The 21,211-nt window shown below is 33.8% G+C and overlaps 2 protein-coding genes across 2 annotated transcripts; both read left to right on the top strand.

Moving 5' to 3' along the window:
- The first annotated feature begins 5,817 nt into the window (after positions 1-5,817).
- LOC107855474 (protein trichome birefringence-like 19) lies at positions 5,818-8,386 on the top strand. The gene is made up of 2 exons (XM_016700491.2): positions 5,818-7,138; positions 7,446-8,386. The coding sequence occupies exons 1-2, from the start codon at positions 6,077-6,079 to the stop codon at positions 8,208-8,210; spliced, it is 1,827 nt and encodes a 608-aa protein (XP_016555977.2). The 5' UTR covers positions 5,818-6,076; the 3' UTR covers positions 8,211-8,386.
- Positions 8,387-10,923: 2,537 nt separating this feature from the next.
- Positions 10,924-14,390, top strand: LOC107855491 (protein trichome birefringence-like 19). The gene is made up of 2 exons (XM_016700508.2): positions 10,924-11,740; positions 13,451-14,390. The coding sequence occupies exons 1-2, from the start codon at positions 11,252-11,254 to the stop codon at positions 14,243-14,245; spliced, it is 1,284 nt and encodes a 427-aa protein (XP_016555994.2). The 5' UTR covers positions 10,924-11,251; the 3' UTR covers positions 14,246-14,390.
- The last annotated feature ends 6,821 nt before the right edge of the window (positions 14,391-21,211 follow it).

The raw sequence follows: 21,211 nt of genomic DNA, 5'->3' as shown, positions 1-21,211 counted from the left end.
AAGTAAGTCCCGGAATTATCCTAAGGATGATGGTACAGAGGATGAAGAAATAGAGAACTCATCGAAACCCTCAGTACTAGTTGCAGTAGTCGTCAACATATAGTCTATGAGACTAAAACAAAATGTACATGTACCACTAAAATTCAACAAATTTGGACATATACTACGAGAACATAGAGGTAAGATGAACAAAATGCAGAAAATAATAGTTTTACATGAACTATAGGAGCACAACTTCGAAATACTGAAATATCAAGTCAAATCCAGCCAAAATTACATAAACTATGAGATCACAATTCACAAATGAGATAAAAAAAACAGATGTGAACATCTCTATCGATGATGTAAGTCGTAACAAAAAAAACGATTACTGCCTTCTTTGCGACCTCAAGAAGCAAGGCTTTGAAATGTAACGACTGCTGATGGAAGAAACCCTAAATTTTTGGCTACAAAACTCGAAAATTGCAAGAGAGCAAGGCAACAAAACCCGTCAAGGGTAGTATCGGAGGATGCAGGAGAGAAAGAGGATCACGAATCCCTACTCTGATACCATGTTAGAGCTCACACAGCTGAGATCGCCTTGAAAACAATGGAGAAAACTCTAGAGCTATAGAGACGAAGAGAGAGAAAAATATCAAAGACTTTTTTATTATTATGTCTCTAGCAACATCTATGGTCCTTTTATATTTACAACTCAAAATATGAAATGAAAAAATATAAAAAACTGATAAAGAAAATTAAATGGGCTCGGATGCCGTAGTCTCAGATTGAGCCTGGGCCAATGTTAACATTTTCTCAAGTAAAAATAGAGGAAGCGGACACGTATTTTTAGCCAAAGAAATACTAGTATGAATATGTGATATTGTGCTTTTTCTGAAAATAGTCCCAACACACGTTCACTTCCTATTTACATCTCTTAAAAGACTATTACCACAAAAATCTTTACAAATCATGACTTCTTCTTCTTTTTTTTTTTTTTAAAGAAAAAAGGAAATTGAAAGTGAATTATTGGGGGGGGACGAATCGAAGTCTAAGATTCTTTATCCTGACCATTTATTTTTCCCTTCTTCTTTATCTTGACTAATGTTTGTTTTGGATAAACATTTTCGTTGGATTAGTGTTTTTCCTTTAGTGACAGCATTAAATAACTAAGTAATTTTGATATTATCCAAATAGTCACCCGGGTATCATTCTTCGGATTACTAAAAAAGGAGATTAGTTAAGTTGCTCCTCGGATGAATTTATTCCAATACCAAGTTAGGGTTCGTTTAAATGGAACATGTTTTACTGGAAAATAAAAATGACTGTTTCTTACTCATTTTCTAATGTTTGATACATAAATAGAAAATATTATTATTTTAAAAGTATTTTATATATTTTAGATAAATATTATGGGGGTGAGGGTGGAGAATAGGAGTATGGGAGCGATGAAAATTAATGTGTGTTTTTCATACTGCCGTCACTTATGCTACTTGTTTTCCATATTTCCAAATTCCATTGTGAAGTCTTTATATATATACGTACTTATAATTTTGTTTTTTCAAAAAAAAAAATATATATTTTTAAAAAATTTAACTAACCAAATATAAAAGAAATTTAAAAATATTTTTCTCAAATACTAAACACACCTTAATTTGGACTGCTCATTTTATCCATCATTTAATCTTAGCATTGAAAGTATTTTAAGATTTTGAATTCCCGACCGAAAAAAGAAGATTTTGAATTGCCGTCGAAGCTTTGTGATTATTTACTCTACACCTTAAAAGAAGAATAATTTGTTCTTTACGTCAAATGGAATCCTCCTACAACGGGTTATTTAATGTTAAACACTGATGATACCATTTCTTTAAACTCGAACATTGGAGGTTTAGGGGGAGTCTTTCGTTCAAGCATGGGTGAATGGATTCTAGGCTTTACTGCCATTACTATTATTCATGACATTTCAGAGTTAGAGACTCTTGCTCTATTCATTGGCTTGCAGCTAGCTATGAAATATACTCTGGAACCACTACAAGTCAATGTAGATGTTGTGCAGCTTCCAACTATGCTAAATAGCACAGAATCAGATACTAACTTTTCATCGCTCTTATGTGATTACAGGTTCCTTCTTCGTCAGCTGGGTAGTCCGAACCTCGTTTATATCTACAGAGAGCAAAATAGACTAGCGGATAGCCTAGCAAGACGAGCCATCTCTACTTCACACCTATCCAATATATCTACCAGTTTTGCAGCCTCGGATGCTGTTACTTCTTGGTCGCCTCCTCCAGAACTGGACGTTTTGAATGCAAATAAAAGAGGAGACTTTACTACTAGATGCGTTAAGACCGTGGGAGCTTTACCACCTAGTACTTCTGTACATACTCCTAGTAATGCTATGTTAGGAATTACTATTGGATGGCCTGTAAATATTGCACAAGGTGCAGATACTATGGTGACAGCGCTACCAAATCACTCTCTGTAGTGTTTTGTTATAATATATATAACTATCCTAGTTACCAAAAAACAAGAATAATTTGTTCTATCAGAAATATTTTGTTGAAAAACACATTTGTATTTCAAATTAAAACAGAACAAATCGAAGAATGAAATTTCCTAAGGATCCTTGGATACATTTAATTTGATCTTTACTTAGGCCGAATGGCCAGGGTCCTTTCCCCTTGGTTGGACCCCTTTTAAGGAGGTCTTTGGCCATGAAAAATATTTACTTTTCTCCGGAGTTGAACTTCAGAATTTGAAAAATAAGTAAAATTTGCGATTCACTTTTTTCATTCTAATTTACTCATAAAAATTTAAATAACCCTAATTTATATTTATGACCAAATATAAATCTACCTCCAATTCAATTTGGCTTTCATTCATCCAAATATAATCTGACCAGTCCATTTGAATATTTGATACCCTTGCCTTGGGCTTTGATCAATTGAGCATTGGGCGTTGATCAATTGAGCATGAATTAGGATTGCCTATACAGTTTCTTTTAGGGGTGCACGAAAATCGAACCGATAAAAATATTATCGGTTTATTGTTATTGGGTTATTGGGTAAACCGATAACCCAATAAGAATATATATATTGTTATTGGATTATTGGGTAACCGATAACCCAATAACAATATATATATATATATAACTTATTGTATATTTCTCTTAATTTCTCTTTAATTTCTACCAATTAACAAACCTATTATTTTAATTATACAAACTCTTAATTTCTCCTAACAATTCAAACTTGAAGATTCTTGTAAATTAAAACACATTATGTAGAATTTTTTGTTGCAACTAAGATTCGATTTTTTTTTCATGTTAGTTACTACTATTTCTATTTTATGAGTAGTTTTTTATTGGTTAAACCAAAAGCCAAACCGTTAAGGACTAAAAACCGAAAAACTGAAAATCAATAAAAAATATCTTATTGGTTTGGTTATTGATTTAACATATTTAAAAATTGAAAATCGATAAATCGAACCGATAATATATAAAATCGAACCGAACCGATTGATGCACACACCCAGTTTCTTTTGAATCCCAGTATCTTTTCTTTCTTTCTTTTTGCTGGAAAAGTATTACGGTCTTGACATTCAATGATAGTGCAGTGGAATCGTTTCTTATTTTACGTGTAAAATGTAAAATATGACAACTTCTTGAAATACTACGCACGTACTGCTGTATCCTGAAATATTCGGCTGCTATACATCAGCCTATTACAATCACCTAAAGGCAGATACGACCTTTCAATATCAGATGGGGCGGCTCAACGGATCTCGTGGCCTAAGTACAAGTTTATTTATAGATATGAACTCATAACTTTAGAAATATAATCTCAAGCTCATTAAGCATAACTTTTGAATCCGTCAGAGAGACCTAATCAAACTTCTTTTTCTTTTATATTCAGATCTTCCGAGTCGTTACCCTTGTCATTCTTAACTATTTGGCTTCATGTGGTTATAAAATATTGTGCTTTTTCATTTTTCTTACATATTTTTGATAGAGAGAGTTGATTAATTTCTCATAAGAAATTGTTTGAATATAAAAATACGGCACTAGAATTCATGACAAGTACATATAAGATTCTAAAAGACATGAAGAAAAATACAAAAAGAAGAGAGAACAATCATAACAAGGGGATGTGAAGGTACTTATAATTGATGGGGGAGGCAAAACAGGTTGCTGACCATAACTTTGGGTATATGTCGACTCCTCAGTTGATTGATTGAGCAGCTTAATTAATACAGAGACATATATTCTGCTCTGCTATAACAAGTGGACCACAGACCAGAACCCTCTTTAATAAAATATACTCATATTACAATATATCAGTTCACGTGAATTCAGTAGAATTGACTCATTTCCTATATCTATTGAATTAAGAAATTTATTAAATTTTACTAAGTATTTTACTGTGAGCTTAGTTATTATATTATATATTAACTTGCAATTTCTATAAAAATTCATAAACTTCAAATCCTAGATAGTTAGCCTCTCTGCATGCCCCGTTCATTTCTTTACATGATTATTCCTTCACTTATTCACCAACTATTTAAAGAGCTGTCATGGAATGGGGAGTGTTCAGCGTTCGCTATTGTCTCAGCTATAATGTACTATTGCTTATGGAGCTATGGAGTTGATTGTTTGCAAAGGATTAAAAAAGATAAAACATATTAGTTAATATATATTGTACTAAATATTTTTATATTGTTGTGTAATTTGATTGATCCAAACAAATTGTTTCACTTCTTTTCTAGGTTATCAACTTAATATACAATAAAAAGCAACCTGTAGTTATCATTTAATAACCAAATAGTACTACTAAATAGTTGGACTTTGTCTGTAAAAACTGTTACTTTCATCAGTACGTTTTACCAGTACATAACAGGTTATATTTACTTTCATCAATCTATATAATATAAATAACATAAATATCAACCTTTTAAAAGTAATTACACTTTTTCTCACTTTTTTAATTACTTTACTCTCTCTCTATTAATATACATAACATAACTGACATATACATAACATTCTGTGTATATGTGAGATTTTTATAATATGTTTAGGGAGTTGAGATATTTTATAATATTAAAAATATAAGTTGTATATTTATGTAATTTTTAGATCTATATATGTTAATTGTAAATCTATGTATATTTACAAGTTGTAACCTGGGAATTGGGCTTAATTTGAAGCAAGTCGTGATCCTTTATGTGTTTTCTTGATCTTAGAGGGCCAGCCAGGCCCAACTTCATAACTCAAAAGGGCAGTAGCCACATATAATTTAGGGTTACCGGCCGAACACCTTTGTTGAAAAATTATTGTATGAATATAAAAATTATACAAGTATACTTGAAAAATATTATTTTTCATACATATTTGAACACTATTAAAGAAATTTCTCACTTTGCTAGTGCGTAAGGGTACTGTTTATTGTTTAGCAAACTCAGGAAGATTTTCATTTCATAATTGATCGACTCCTAACAGTAGGTCCAATTCAATCATTATGAATATTCGGAATACGGCCCAATGTTTCCAATAACAGGTCGTTTGGCAGAGTAATAGTAAATATGATGTATGAATAATGTTATGATTAGTAATTCTACGAGATTGAGTATTTCATAAAATAATAGACATAAAAAAGTTAGGTGGTATGATAATTTCTTTTCACTTATGTAAGTTTTTGCTAGCAACGTTATTCATGCCTATAATGATGGGAGATGCCTTATCAAATCTATGGCACACTAAATTAAGTTAGCATGGATACAACCATTATAAAAAAAAATAAAAAAGGCAAGTATCCCATTAAAAACGTGTACTAGATTCATTACCATACTCCTATATCATATCAACACTAATGTTTTGTTTTGGAGCTTATGGTGTTACTAAGTTTGGTAAAGAGATGACCATCATTTCGTTAATGAATTTAGCGCAACATCCGTATATTTCATAAATTCTCTTTATTTAATATTTTCTTCACTCATTACCTCTATTTTTTTTTCTTTCCTTCTTCGTCTTCCTTTTATACTAATCTATAATTTTCTTGTTAATTTTTTTTTTCATTTTGATTAATGTTCCTACAAAGTTTTCTCCATGAAGTTCCAATCCTCTGAACTTCCAATTGGGAAGCCACAAACACGAAGAAAGACCACACCAAAACTTGCTCCTCTTATTGCCGTTGCCATCGTATTCACAATTATTCCTATTTACTATCCTTCTATACGTTATTCTTCTCAAAAGAAGATTTCAGAATTTATTTATTCTAATTCAGAAGATGCAATTCAGTCTGTTGATCATTTGGATAATAATGATTTGCAAGTCAAGCATCCATGTCCTGTTGAGGACGTGCCCACACAACCTTGTAACGTCCCCATAAAAGAAGAAAGAGAAAAAGAAAAACCCGAGAAATTATCCGAAGAAGAGGATAAAAGTACAAAATTCATGCCCATAAAAGAAGAAGAGGAGAAAGAAAAACCTGAGACATTACGTGAAGAAGATGAAAATAGTACAAAATTCATGTCTATAAAAGAAGGAGAAGAGGGAAAAGAAAAACCTGAGAAATTACGCGAAGAAGATGAAAATAGTACGAAATTCATGCCTATAAAAGACGGAGAAGAGGAAAAAGAAAAACCTGAGAAATTACCCGAAGAGGATGAGAAAAGGACGGGATTCATTACCAATAGTGAGATAACGGATAAAAAAGTACTGCCTGAACCTAGAAAAAAACTCGAGAGACATAATCAACAGGCTAAAAAGCAATCCGGGCATCATCAACGTGACTTCACAGTCCCTAAATTCGTCCCACAAAAAGCAGATAAGAAGAAACCACCTAGAAATGGCGAAGTAAGAAATTTGTCATTTGACGTAGCAGATACTGAATACTGCGACTTATTTTCAGGGGAATGGGTGAAAAATCCAGAAGGGCCTTATTATACAAATGATACATGTAATGCAATTCAACAACATCAAAATTGTTTGCAATTTGGTAGGCCTGATACTGATTTCTTGAAGTGGAGGTGGAAACCTGATGCTTGTGAGTTGCCAATATTTGATCCTACTCAATTCCTGGAACTTGTTAGAGGCAAATCGCTTGCATTTGTTGGAGACTCTGTTGCAAGAAACCATATGCAATCATTGATATGTCTCTTGTCCAGGGTAACTTCTCATCACCATTTTGTTTTTTTTGTTGAATAATCCAATTCTAACTCATACGTTTTGTCCTTTGACATTTGTTGACCTTGTGCTGACTTGAATTTCAACACATGCAATTAGTGCTGGTCTTAACGTCCTTACGAGATAGTGATGAGTTTCACGTGCTCCAAAGCCCGGACTACACACGATTTGGAAGATTAATGGTCATAATCTAAGCCGTACCACTCACCGTACCACCTATAGGAGTCCGTCCTTCAACTTTCGTTGGTTCAATATTGATACTTAAATATTTTCTTTTCTTTTCTTTCAGATTGTATACCCTGAGGATATTTCAGAAACACAAGATCAAAACAGACGTTGGATATACAAAGATTACGACTTCAACATTTCCATGTTTTGGGCACCTTATTTGGTAAGAACTGAAAAAACTGTCCCAAATGATGTCACACAACCCTTCAATTTATATCTTGACGAATTCGACGAATTTTGGAAGAACCAAATTCAAGGTGTCGATTATGTAATTATTTCTGCTGGTCACTGGTTTTTCCGTCCAACAAATTTTTACTTGAATCGTCGCCTTGTTGGTTGCCTTTACTGTCCACAATCCAACGTTACCCATGTAACATCATATTTCAGCTATCGACGTGCTTTTAGGACAGCATTTCGAGCTATTAACAGTCTCGAAAATTACAAAGGTGTAACGTTTTTGAGGACCTTTGCACCCTCACATTTTGAGAATGGACCTTGGGATAAAGGTGGAGATTGTGCAAGGAGGAGGCCATTTAAGAGAAATGAGAAAGTACTAGATGATTATAATTTGGAGTATTATAAGATTCAATTGGACGAGTTAAAGATAGCACAAAGAGCAGGGAGAAGAAGAGGGTTGAAATTTAAGTTGTTTGATGCAACACAACCAATGTTGTTAAGACCAGATGGTCATCCTAGTAAGTATGGTCGATGGCCTAATCCAAACGTTACGGTGCCTAATGATTGTGTTCATTGGTGTTTGCCTGGACCTATTGATGCTTGGAATGATTTCTTAGTAGAGTTGTTGAAAAGGGAATTGGCAGATTAAATCATTTATGTGAAAATTTTCATCTCTTGGGATTTTCTGAATAATTTGTTAATTTTTTCTCTTCTTCTCTCTCTTTCTTTCCTATTTCTTTCTTTTGCTTAGAAGGTGAAATTGCTCCCCACATACGCACCAAAAAGAAAGGTGCATTTGTGAATACCACTTATGAAATTTTGTTTTTTTGGAGTTGTTCCATTTAATTCAAGCAATAAATCTGTAACTGTGCGATTTATACTAGTTTTAACGTTTAGAGTTTTGAGTGTATTAGTTTTTCCATACTATATGTTGCTCTTATAGTAAAAGATAACGGGAGAATTTCCGTATATAATTCGACTCATATTTTCTAAACATAGTAGTAAATCTTCGTTTTTAAACATATCAGAAATTTTTTCTTGAAAGAAAAGAGTGAAGTATTTAAAAATATACTTAAACTATCCTTTATTTTTTGAATCTTATACCTAAATTATTGAGGATGTGAGAAACACATCTAAACTATAACTCATTAGTTTGAGAAACACACCTCAAAGTGAATAAAAATTAATTAAAAATATTTTTAAAATGAAAAACAAATAATGTGTTATTAAAAAAGAATAAAAATTATGTCATGTGAAGTGATTTTTATTGGTTGGATGTAGGGGTGTTCATGGATCGGTTTGGATCGGTTATTGATCAAAATCATAACCAAATCAACTTAGTCGGTTTTTAAATTTCTAAAACCAAGTCAAACCAAATAAAAAAATAACCGTCGGTTCAGTTCTTGTCGGTTTAATTCGGTTTGGTTCGGTTTTTTCGGTTTATAACTTTAACTAATGATAAAAGTTGAAAATTAAAAAAAAATAAATTCAATCTAACATATGAGATGTTAACCGAGTGTTGTATCTCAACCGTGAAACTAAGATGTCAACTGAGTGTTATACTTCGGCAAAGCTATGAACAACACCATATGAACACTTCTAAAAATATATTTTAAAACTATATTTAACAAAATGATATGATAAACCCCTCAAAAGATGAACACATAATCTTCTTACTCAACAAGGTTAAAAAAAGTTAAAATTAATGATTGTCTATAGTCAAATGAATCTCAGCTATAAATTCCAATATACAACAAAATATTATTTTCACAATTAGTATCATTTGTCATTCAAAGTGCGAAATTCACTTAGAATCTCATAAGGTACTATTAACTAGATGAAGAAATGACTTAATTAAAATATATATATATATATATATATATATATATATATATATATCGGTTCGGTTTGGTTATTTTGTCAGTTATTTTAGAGTAAAACCAAACCAAACCAAATTAGTATTGATTCTTTAAAATTCAAAATCAAATCAAAGCAAATCTAGCCAAATATCGATTTTTTTAATCGATTTGGTTTGAATCGCGGTTCGATTTGGTTAAAAACCAAACCATGAACACCCCTGGTTGGATGTACCTAAAGAGTTTGTAAGAAAATATTTGTCTGGTCAATATTTAGGTGTGTTTCTTAAACTAATAAGTGATAGTTTAGATGTGTTTCTTAAACTATAAGTTATAATTTATGTGTATTTCTCAAACTAAAAATGATAGTTTAAGTGTGATTCTCAAACAACTATTAGTGTAAGTGTGAAATTCAATAAAAAAATATGATTTAAATGTATTTTTAATACTTTACTTTAGAATTAAAGAAAAAAGACTTACCCGAAATCACTCGAATCAATCTTAAGAACTTGAGCTTTCAACTCTTTTAGGCGATCCACGTTGCCCCTTGGGTAGGTTGTAATGATTATGATTGAAATTAGTAAATTATGAATTACGTTATAGTATATATCTTTACTTAATAATAATAGAATTGAAATATCGTCTTTACATTTTTATATTTGCTACGCACTCAAGATAAAACAAAAAAATTGAATCGGGGAGAGTATTTATTATTCGTTATACAATTTTATTCCTGAAAATTTAACATATTATTATTAATTATTACTGGCTAAAAATTCAGTTGTTACTTACTATGAGGCAAAAAAAAAAAAAAATGAAAATGGTCCTCAAGTAGCTCTGTATTTAGATTAATTTTACGACTGTCGGATACCTTAAAAAAAAAAAAAATCTGTATTCTGGAGACAACTAATGAGCCAACAATCCACCACCACACGTTATGCCAAATAAATAATTTAGAACACTATGTGGTACATATAAACCACCCAACTCACCGACACTAGTACCAACACCATTGCACATTGTACCACAATTTTTTTTTTCTTGTATTCTTTCCTAGGTTTCACATATATAACCACAGAAGCTTCGGGACATAGCTAAAAGTCATTTTTTTAAGAATCAAATTAGTGATACTCCAAACAAAACGTACTGTTTTTAGCTTTTGCATTAGTATAGCTGGGCATTTGACTAATGAAATAATGTCAAACTAATCACAGTGCATCCAAACTATGCAAATTGCTCTACGAAAGTTCCATAGTTAAATAAGTGTCCTTTAGAAAAAAAAATTGTAGTATACAAAAAAGATATCGTTTCGAAAGTATAAAATATAAGTTATAGCAATAATTTTTTTCAACTATAACTTATGATAAAGAATTATTTCTTTTTAATAGTTTTAATTTTCAAGAAACATTTATAATAAAGATAATTTAACAAATTAAATAATTTCTTTTTTAATTTTCTAATTGGTGCAAAATAAACTTAAGCAAAACTTATTTTGAGACTGAGAACGAAGATTGAATTAGATTACTGCCTTCCTCTCATGTAAAGGAAGTCTAGTTATGTAATCTTAAGTTATAATTACATTGTACTTACCGGTTATAAATCCTGTATCTGTAGTGAATTATAGCAGCTAATTGAGGTGGAATTAGTACTTTAGTAGTTATTACTAAGAGAGATTTTCTAGCATAAAATATGTGATTAGCACGTTCATAGAGTCAACATACATGTGCAAAGTGCAAACTTGCCCCCCTTTTTATTACATCCACTGTATATTTTTTAACATAAGTAGTTTATTTTCTCCTCTCTTTTCTCTTATTTCCATTTTCCATTGTAGAAAATGGAGCTTCCCTTTGGGAAATACTCCACTTCACCCCAAAGAGCCCCAAGAATATACCTACTTTTAGTTTTAGCAGTTGTTGTTTTGGGTATTATCCCTCTTTATCACCCATTTAATTTGTACCCAGCTGATTTAGTAGCTCCAAATCCCTCTCAAATTTCACCTATATACCATGCTGATGAAGAGCAGAAAATAAAGATCAAAGAGACTGAGACATGCGATATATTCAAAGGCGAATGGGTGTGGAATCCGGATGCTCCATATTATACGAATATGACATGTTATGCGATTCATGAACACCAAAACTGTATGAAATATGGAAGACCTGATAGTGATTATTTGAAGTGGAGATGGAAGCCTAATGGATGTGAGTTACCCATTTTTGACCCGTTTAAGTTTTTGGATTTGGTTAGGAATAAATCGTTGGCACTTGTTGGTGATTCTGTTGGAAGAAATCAAATGCAGTCATTGATTTGCCTCTTGGCTCGGGTACCATTTTATTCTCAGTAATTAGTGTTAATTTTACTTCAATTTGCTCAGCGTACTTGCTGATCTACAATATTATGAAATAGTTTAGCTTAGTTTAGTTGAATTCTAGTTTGGATTAGCTACTTGAATGCACAAACTGGGGGTAATTGAAGACATGTTCGACCTAAGTCCATAAATTTTGAAGATTTACTCCCTCCTTTTCATTTTAATTGTTAATCTTAACAAATCTAAGAGAATTTAATTACTTTTTTTCCCTTAACATCGTTATTAGTTCTAAAACATCATTAATAAGGTGAATTGATAAAATACACCTCTAATGAAAAAATTCTTAAAAGTTATCTTAGGACGTGTCAAGTCAACTAGGGCCAAATAATATGAAGTGTAGCAAGTAGTTGAAAATTTGTGGAAATCGCCATTGATCGGTCAACGCATATTGTTTTCACGGCATGAAGCTGTGAAAGGTAGTACTAGTAAAATGTGGAGGAATAAAGGGGAAAGTTTGATCATCAACAGTACTCCCTCCGTTTCAAAAAGATAATCCGTTTAAAAAAGAATGACCTTTTTCTTTTTTGGCAATACTTTAATTTTAACTTTTCACATGGCATGTTTATGACCACAAGATTAAAGGACATTTTAATACAGTTGACACAACTTTAATTTAAGGCCACAAGATTTGAAAGTCTTCTTTATTTTCTTAAACTTTATGCCAAATCAAAAGTAGAACATTCTTTTTTAAACAGAGGGAGTAATATTGAGAACTTGAAGCGTAAAGTTTTTAGCTTACAAAGGACCTGGATGGCCGTCGAATAATCCTAACTAGTGAGTACACAATGTGATAGGGCACGGTGCGATGCCGTTTAATCTCATTTAATTGTTCAAAGTAGATGCCAAGTCTAGTTAGCCATTATCAATTAAAATATATAAACTACAAATTGTTGAAACTAGTAAGCTTAAATTTTTTTCCCTTCCTTTTGTTATTTTGGGGTAACATGAAATTTATAGTAATATAGTCATTCTCATTTTGCAAGTGATTTAAATTCCAGTCAAGAAAAGTTACGTCTTGTTTCATTATTAATCATCCCTAAAAGAAATACTATGAAAAGAAAAGCTGAGACTACAAAAATAGGGTTAACATTGGGGGCCAGCTTGTCATATTGCATTTTAATCCTCAGAAAGTCTCTTTTGTTCCCGATATTATATAACATGACTATTTAGCTAGATCCAAAGAGATTTTCCTATTTAAGTATAGCTTAGAATAATGTATTGTGCCAAATTGTTAGAGAACCCAAGCCCGGTAATGTGGATTCATAACTTGTAAAAAAGTTAATTGTGGCCTTCTGGAGGTTTATTTGACTAAATCATTAACAAACATGAACATGGTTCTTATATTAGTCAAATGATACAACACTTTATATGGAGTCTGAGAATCACGTAGGGGGAAATTGTATCTAATCTTTCTATTTCTAACAATCGAGGAGATTCATCCTGGATTATTCCAGCAAATAGCAGAATCGTGGCCAGGGAACTATACTAGTGAGTAGTAACTTAGCCAATTTATTGTAGAAATTAATAACAACTTGGGTTCTTGCTAAACACTCCACTTGCCACTGCATCTGCCTGAATTAGTGTAAACTAATCTAAAGGCAAATTGAAGTGTGAATGATCAAAGAAGTGATAAAAGTTTTGATCTTCTTTTCTGTTTTTCTTCAGGTGGAATATCCTGTTGATATATCTGATAATCCAGATCAAGCTTTCAAAAAGTACAAATACACAACTTACAACTTTACACTAGCAACATATTGGTCGCCATTTTTGGTGTCAACGAAAGAAGCAGATGCAGATGGTCCAAGCCATACTGGAGTCTACAACCTTCACCTTGACGAAGCAGATGAGAAATGGACCACCGAAATTGAAAGATACGACTACGTCATGTTAAACGCCGGCCATTGGTTTGCCCGGATCAGTGTCTACTTTGAGAACAACCAACGAGTTGGCTGTCGGTACTGCGGAATACCAGATGTTCCTGAACTCCCACTTACCTATGCCTACCAAAGGGCATTCAGAACTGCTCTTAAAGCAATCAACAACTTAGAAAATTTTAAAGGGGTGGCAATTCTTAGGACTTTTGCACCTTCTCATTTTGAAGGTGGAGAATGGAACGAGGGAGGTAATTGTGCAAGGACAAGGCCATATAGGAGCAACGAGACCGCGTTGGAGGGTCAAAGCTTAGAGCAATACAAGATCCAAGTTGAAGAGTTTAAGATTGCGGAGGAAGAAGGGAAGATGAAGGGTAAGAAATTCAGATTGATGGACACAACACAAGCCATGTTGTTGAGACCAGATGGTCACCCAAGTAAATATGGGCATTGGCCAAATGCCAATGTGGTATTGTATAATGACTGTGTTCACTGGTGCTTGCCTGGTCCTATTGATTCTTGGGCCGATATCTTGTTTCATATGTTCGAGATGGAGGGCACCAGATCCCAAGAGGAAAAGCTTCAATGAGAGAGCAGAATTATACAATGTACTCTGATTTTTTAGTTGCTTAATTTATTTTTAGAATGATTGTGAATTACAGAGGAACTCTGTTACCTATATCGTTATGTGTAAACACCTAATTTTGATCCAAACCTAATGTTTTTATGTTCAATTAATTTTTTTTTAGACATTTTAAATTTATCTTACTCTTTGAAGTTTGTTAAAAATTTTGAAAATTACAAAAAATAGAGTCACATTTTAAATAAGTTTTTATTTTATTGTTTATTTATTTCTTTTTTTTTAGAAAAAAAAAAATTCTAAATTATATTTGTTTTCTTCTTTCAACTTTTAATAAAGAATGTTGTGATATTAATTTTTCTTAATCATATTCCTAAGACTAGTTATTAGCTTATATTATATTTTATTAGTTTTTAATTATTTTTATTTTATTAATAATAATAATAAAATAATAATAATAATAATAATAATAATAAAGAAACCTAAACTACTCAAACCACCCACAATTCCCACTTCTACTTAACCACTCCCATCATTCCCTCCCTCAACTTCCCACGTCCACACACATGCACACATGCACTTAACATATATTAAACACACACACACGGAAGAACAAGAAAAAAAAAAGCAGAAGGGAAAAAGAAAGAAAAAAAAGAAAAGAAAAATCAAAGGAGAAGAGGAAAAAAAATTCGGGTTTGAGTTCGGAATCTCTGTTTGAGTTTTCGGTAATGACATTCTTGCTTCTATACTGAATTTATTTCATCACACGGATTTTTATCCAACTCAGTATCATTATTTTTTTTGTAAGTTTTATTGAGGATCAAAGCATAAATAAAATTGTTTAAATGACATTATGCATTATTTAGTATGTGTGGTTGATTAATTATGTAGGTTTTATGATTGCCATGAGTTGTACGAGTAAGTTATGGAGTAGTTATACAGTTGTATGTAGATTTGGAGTTGCCAACTAATTTTATAAAGTTTGGGATTGTTACATGATGCGGAATTATATGCATGTTAAACTTACTAAAAGATAGCGTTCAATGGGTATGTTTTTTTATGTGTACCATATAATTATGTGTTGGAATAAGGAGAATTCGTTATTGCTAGTTTTGTTTCTTCGATCTTATTAAGTTCTAAGAATGTGAGATTTGAATACACTATGTTTCACGTTACTCCCTAGTCATAGATTGTCTGCTTTATTTTTCTTTTCTTTCAAAATTTGAGACAAGATTAGACAATTCGGGTTTAAAATCAAAAGATGAGTAATGGGAGTTATCTTTCTTTTCCTAAAAAATTTTTATTACTTTGAAATACGTCACCTCTTCTGGTTTCACTTGTTTGGCAGTGTAAAGCAATGATTTACATCAATAGTTTAGGCACTAGTTTAGTCTACGTTTTTCCCTTATTCTGTCAAACGTAAATGTATATATATATCAAGCCATGCACATTGTCTTTTTCTTTGTCTTTTTTTTTTTTTTTTTTGGCTTAAAATGGATCTGATAAATTCGCTAATCAACTGTATTAAACTAATAAACTAACAGTTTGTGTTTTAATTATCTTGAGTTAGTTTATTTATTTATTTATTTTTTTTTTATTTGCCTTCATTTATCTCGCTGCTACTTGTCCAAGTTGGTCTTGTCTAATTGATTATTCCTTATTCATGTTGCTAATAGATAGTTTGTACTTAGGTTCCAGCACATTTGTATTGTTATTGTTATTTGTTGTTTTAGCAATTCACAACTGATTCGTAAATACTGAAATGTGTACTATTTTACTTTGGGCTTCATAATAATTAAGTTGGATTTAGCATTGTATTTTTACCTATTCAAGACTTATCATATCTGATAAAATAAAAGAGAGGAAAAACATATTGTAAGGGAGTGAATTCATAAAACAATGAGTTAGGTTGTTAGCCTCTAAATAATTAATATTTAAGATACAAGTGAAAGTTAACGATGACGTTGAAAAGCCCTGCTACCTACTATTCGTTATAATAAATTAACCTACCGTTTAAAGCCGATTGAATTGGGTTGGGTAGGTTTTAAACCCATTAGGTGCTTATTTAGATTAGGAAAATAGGGACGACTCATAAATGCCATAAAGGCGCGAGAAACGTGCCCAAATTTGTGGTGAGGCCGAAAAGTACTACTATCAGTTAGTCACACGTCAATATAATAAATAATTTTAAAATAAATTAAAAGCGGGAGGCAAACAACTTTTGGGTTAACAAATATTATAAATCCTAAAAAAAAAAATTAATTTAAGCCGGACGTAAGTCATTAAAGCGACCGTGCTAAAACCATGGGACTCGAGGGGTGCCTAACACCTTCCCCTCGGTCAACAGAATTCCTTATCCGGATTTCTAGTTCGCAGACGAAAAAACAAAAATTGAAGAGTCATTTCCTTTTGAATAGGGATTCAATAAGGTGACTTGGAACACCCAAACTCAATTTCAAGTGGCGACTCTGTAAGTAAAGTAATCCCTTTTCAAAACGTCACTTTAATTGGAAAAACCCATTTTCTCTAAAACCAACTCCCTAGCGGGGTCGGACGCGGTGAAAAATCGGGGGTGTGACAGATGGCGACTCTGCTGGGGACTAACTAGAATTCGAGCTTTTATATTGACTTATTTGGCTTTATTTGGTTTTGATATTGTATATTGTTGGCCTAAATGTGTTCTTTGCCTACATGTTTATCACTTTGATATTATTTGAATTGCAATATAAACTGTCTTTCTCTCGCGCACCCATCTGAGTCTTCTCAGATACTGTATATTCGGAGGTGCGGTATACGCTTCCGAGCTTGAGATACCAGAGATGCGGCAACGCTCCTGGGAAAGATTCTGTAGTCATCCATAATTTAGGATGGAAAGGGACCAACAGTGAGGCCGGAAAGCCCTGCTACCGGTAAAGCTGTCCCTTACCGACTCGAGTTGTCCGCTCGTTTCATTGACAGTCTAGAGACCTAACTCCACCAGGTTGAACCTAGCATAACTGGAGCTTAGACAGGGCTATCCCTAATAGACTGTGGTTTACTTGTATCACGTGTATTTTTGATTTAGTGGGGCTCGACCCTGGGGTCGAGTCCGTCTAGGTCAGGGGTCACCTTTTGATATCATCATGTACATTTTATGTGCTACTTGTTGAATTATGGGAAACGCCATATCGAATGTTGACCGGCTTTTGAGTGAACTAATTGATCTGAAAAAAAAAGGGGTTAAATAAAATTTTAACGATTCATTTTAGAAAATATATAATATTTTACATAGAATTTTTTTTGTAAAGATTAAGTCGTTTTAACGTCGCGGTCTCGTTATGTCCGTTTTCTTTGGTTTTAAAATCTTTCTCAGGAATATCATAGAGCCCATTTTGTCAAACACTTTTTTTAAATAATTTGGTCCATTATTTTGTTTTAATAATTTAATTATTTCTGATATGTCTGGTTCAAACGTCATCAAATTATTGTCTCTACTCTAGGATGTTTTAGAAGACTTGGATACTTCCTGTTTTGTCAGTTATTATTTTCTCATGTTCATTTTGAAATCTTATTCCGTGTCATTTCGTCAACTTTTTTCGAAAATTATTTTTATCCTGCTTTAGGAGGTTTAAAATAGAATTCTTATTTGCCATCATTATCCTATAGGGCAATATGAACTCAGTTGGAAGGAGTGACAAGAGGCCGAGGGAGGATGGAGTACCCCATTTCATGGTGTTGGATAAAGTTTCAAAGCTATTACGGATATGGTATAACAATATGACTGACTATGGACAGGGAGAAGTATATAAACACTTGGGATTTTTAAGGAGTCTGTTGAATGTTGAACCACGAAGAGACGTGATAGAATCTTTGGTACAGTTTTGGGATCCTTCAAACAACATATTCCGATTCTCCGACTTTGAGCTCACTCCCACACTGGAGGAAATAGGGGTATTTATTGGAAAGAGAAAGAACCTTCACCGAGGAGAGCCCATGATACCGAAGCATGTCACTTCCGAAAGATTTTTTGAGCTATTGCACATAAAAAAGAAGAACATAGGAGGCTGCCTAGAAAATGGATGGGTTCGTCTAGAATTTTTGTACGAAAGATATGGTCAAGAAAGGGGATTCGAGTTGTTTAAATCAGAACTTAACAACGGGGGATGCTACCAAACCTGGAAAAAGCACAGTTCTGAAGCATTCATAGTGGCTTTTCTGGGAATCATGGTATTTCCAAAGAGAGAAGGAAAAATCAGCACCAATCTGACTGCATTTATTACCGCTTTTGAGAAGAATCCTAAGGTCACCCTCGTGCCCATGATTTTGGCAGACATTTATCGGGCCCTGACGATGTGCAAAAGTGGAGCGGACTATTTTGAAGGATGTAACATTCTATTGCAGTTAGGGATGCTCGAGCATATTCGTTACCATCCATTTGTTGTGGATTTTCGAGTCGAGTGGAATGATTATATCAAGGGCCATGAGAATAGGATGGAGAACCAAAACTTTCCCGAAGGAATAAGAGCTTGGAAGGAGTACTTGGAGGGGTTGACGGCGGACAAGATAGTGTGGAATTATCATTGGTTCCCCTCAAAAGAGGTGATATATATGTCTACTTTTCGACCCTTCATCGTCTTAATGGGTCTCCGAGGTGTTCAGCCCTACGTGTCTCTAAGAGTCATGCGATAATTCGGTCGACGTCAGCATATACCGCCAGTCGAGGATATGAAAGAGTTCATGTACGAATTCCTCCCTGACATCCCTCTAAGGAAGACTGAGATACTTAAGATCTGGGGAGGATGTGTGCTTTCGGGTTTCGATCACATGGTGGAAGACCGCGACAAGGGCGAGGTAGACTATTGGTATCTGCCATGGTTTCATGACCAGTCTCCTCCTAAAGCTATGCCAGAAAAGTCGGCCAGAGAACTAGTGGATCGAGAAGCGGAGATCGAAGTCAGAATTAAGCAGGCTCGACGAGAGGTAGAAGAGAACTATCAGTCTACTCTGTACGTCTTAAATAATGATTTGGAAAGGGCTAGAGAAGAATTGGTTCACCATGAGGCGAAATTTGAGGCAAGAATTAGGTCGGTTCGTAAGGAGATTGAGAGAGAGAACCGTGTTGCCATGCATGCCCTACAAGAAGACCTGGATATTGTCACCGGTGCTATGGAGCAACAATCGAGTGATTTTGAGAAAGAGAAGGCCTCGCTGATAAGTACACAGTCGAAGCTTCGGGCTCAGCTAAAAGCTTCCATGGAACGGGAAAGAGAAATAGCGAGACGCTTCACGACTTTTCAGAAGGAAGTTGAAGCTAAGAAAAATCAGTGGATGACCGAACGACAGGCGCTTCACTATCAGATCGATGACCTTCATGAACGAGAAGAAGACCTAAAGCATACCGTCCGCACTACACAACATTGGGTGCAAAACTTCCATGAAAGTATGATCGAGGCCAGGGGAGAAGTACTTCAGCTCAGTGAAACCTTGATTAATATTTATGCTAAGTATCTTCACCAAGGCGATGAAAATCTGGGCCGGCAGGCACGTGCTCTCGCTCCATATCTGCCAAAAGCATTATCCAGGATCTACTCAAGTCTGAGGGAGGATTAAGTTGCAAGACATCTTTGGAAGACATCTTGATGATAATTATTAAAATCCTTGTTTCCTTAGAATTAGTCTTTATAGGTTTTTTAATATTTCTCCAGTATTCTGAGTCTTTTCTAGTTTTAGATAATTTTAGTTTCCTTTCATTAAAGCTTTGTTTTAAGAACAGTTGGAAATGCATGGAAAATTTCGCGTTTGTTTCAAGTTTATTCTCCTTATTTCTAAATATATATATATATATATATTTACCATATTCATGAACTACGTGATGATCTGATTCATGTAAAACATGATACGTAGGCAACCCTCGGCGGGTGCGATCAAATATTTTTTTTTTCTCAAGTTTCAAGTAATAATTTTAAGATGTCGGCATTAAATAATGGGGTTAAGAAATTAATTCACCAAAGCCGGGATGAAACAAGAGGGTTTTTCTAAGTCCATTTCAGGAAGGAAATTACTTAGGTGCATGACATTTGAGTTAGTTATGAATATTTAAAAAAAAAAAATAATAATAATAAAAAAAATCTCTCTAAATCCTAACATATTTGTTTCTGTTTCAAAAAGAGAGAAAATAAGGTGGTTGGTTGTGGTCAAGCTGGCCTCTCACCCGTACAACACAAGGTATAAAGGAAAAAGGAAGATGACTCGAAAAGATGGAACAGAATCTGATAATGAAGAAGGTCGAGATCAGTTAGTCCCACGAGAGTTCGCATCTTTGGAGGAGAATAGGTTATTGAAGCAACAAATTGCGGAAATGTATCAGGCCTGGGCGAATGGACAAGCCCCGCCTTCCTCGATTCCAGGCCTTTCAGATGCAAATCATCCCAGTTCTACTCAAGCCCATGTCGACGATCCACTCTATCCGCCTGGATTTGGTCCATACGCTAATGTGTCTAGCGCTGCTGGCACATCCACCATGCGTCCTCCAAATCCATCATTCACGAACAACCCGCTTTTCATTCCGACCGTGACAACTAATATAAATCCTCCATCAATGATACAGAAGCCTATCAACGAACTAAATCATGATCAAGTCTATCCTCCTGAATTGGCATTCAAACCCGTAAATTCATATCAGCCCACTCATCAGCCTGAGTCTCATATCATGATTGAGAAGGCTATTATGAATGAAGAACGAGAATAGATAGTTAGAAAAGTGAGGAGTCTGGAGCAGAGTATGAGAAACATACAAGGATTGGGAGGACACAAAAGCGTCTCTTTCAAAGACCTGTGTATGTTCCCTAATGTTCATTTGCCGATAGGGTTCAAGACCCCTAAATTCGACAAATATAGTGGTCATTGGGACCCAGTGGCCCACTTAAAAAGGTATTGCAATCAACTCAAAGGAGCAGGAGGGAAAGAAGAGCTGCTTATGGCCTATTTCGGAGAAAG

The sequence above is a fragment of the Capsicum annuum genome, chromosome 2 (assembly GCF_002878395.1).
Source record: "Capsicum annuum cultivar UCD-10X-F1 chromosome 2, UCD10Xv1.1, whole genome shotgun sequence".
Lineage (NCBI taxonomy): Eukaryota > Viridiplantae > Streptophyta > Magnoliopsida > Solanales > Solanaceae > Capsicum > Capsicum annuum.
Note: the sequence above shows the minus strand (reverse complement) of the source record. Positions and strands in the feature narration are given on the sequence as shown.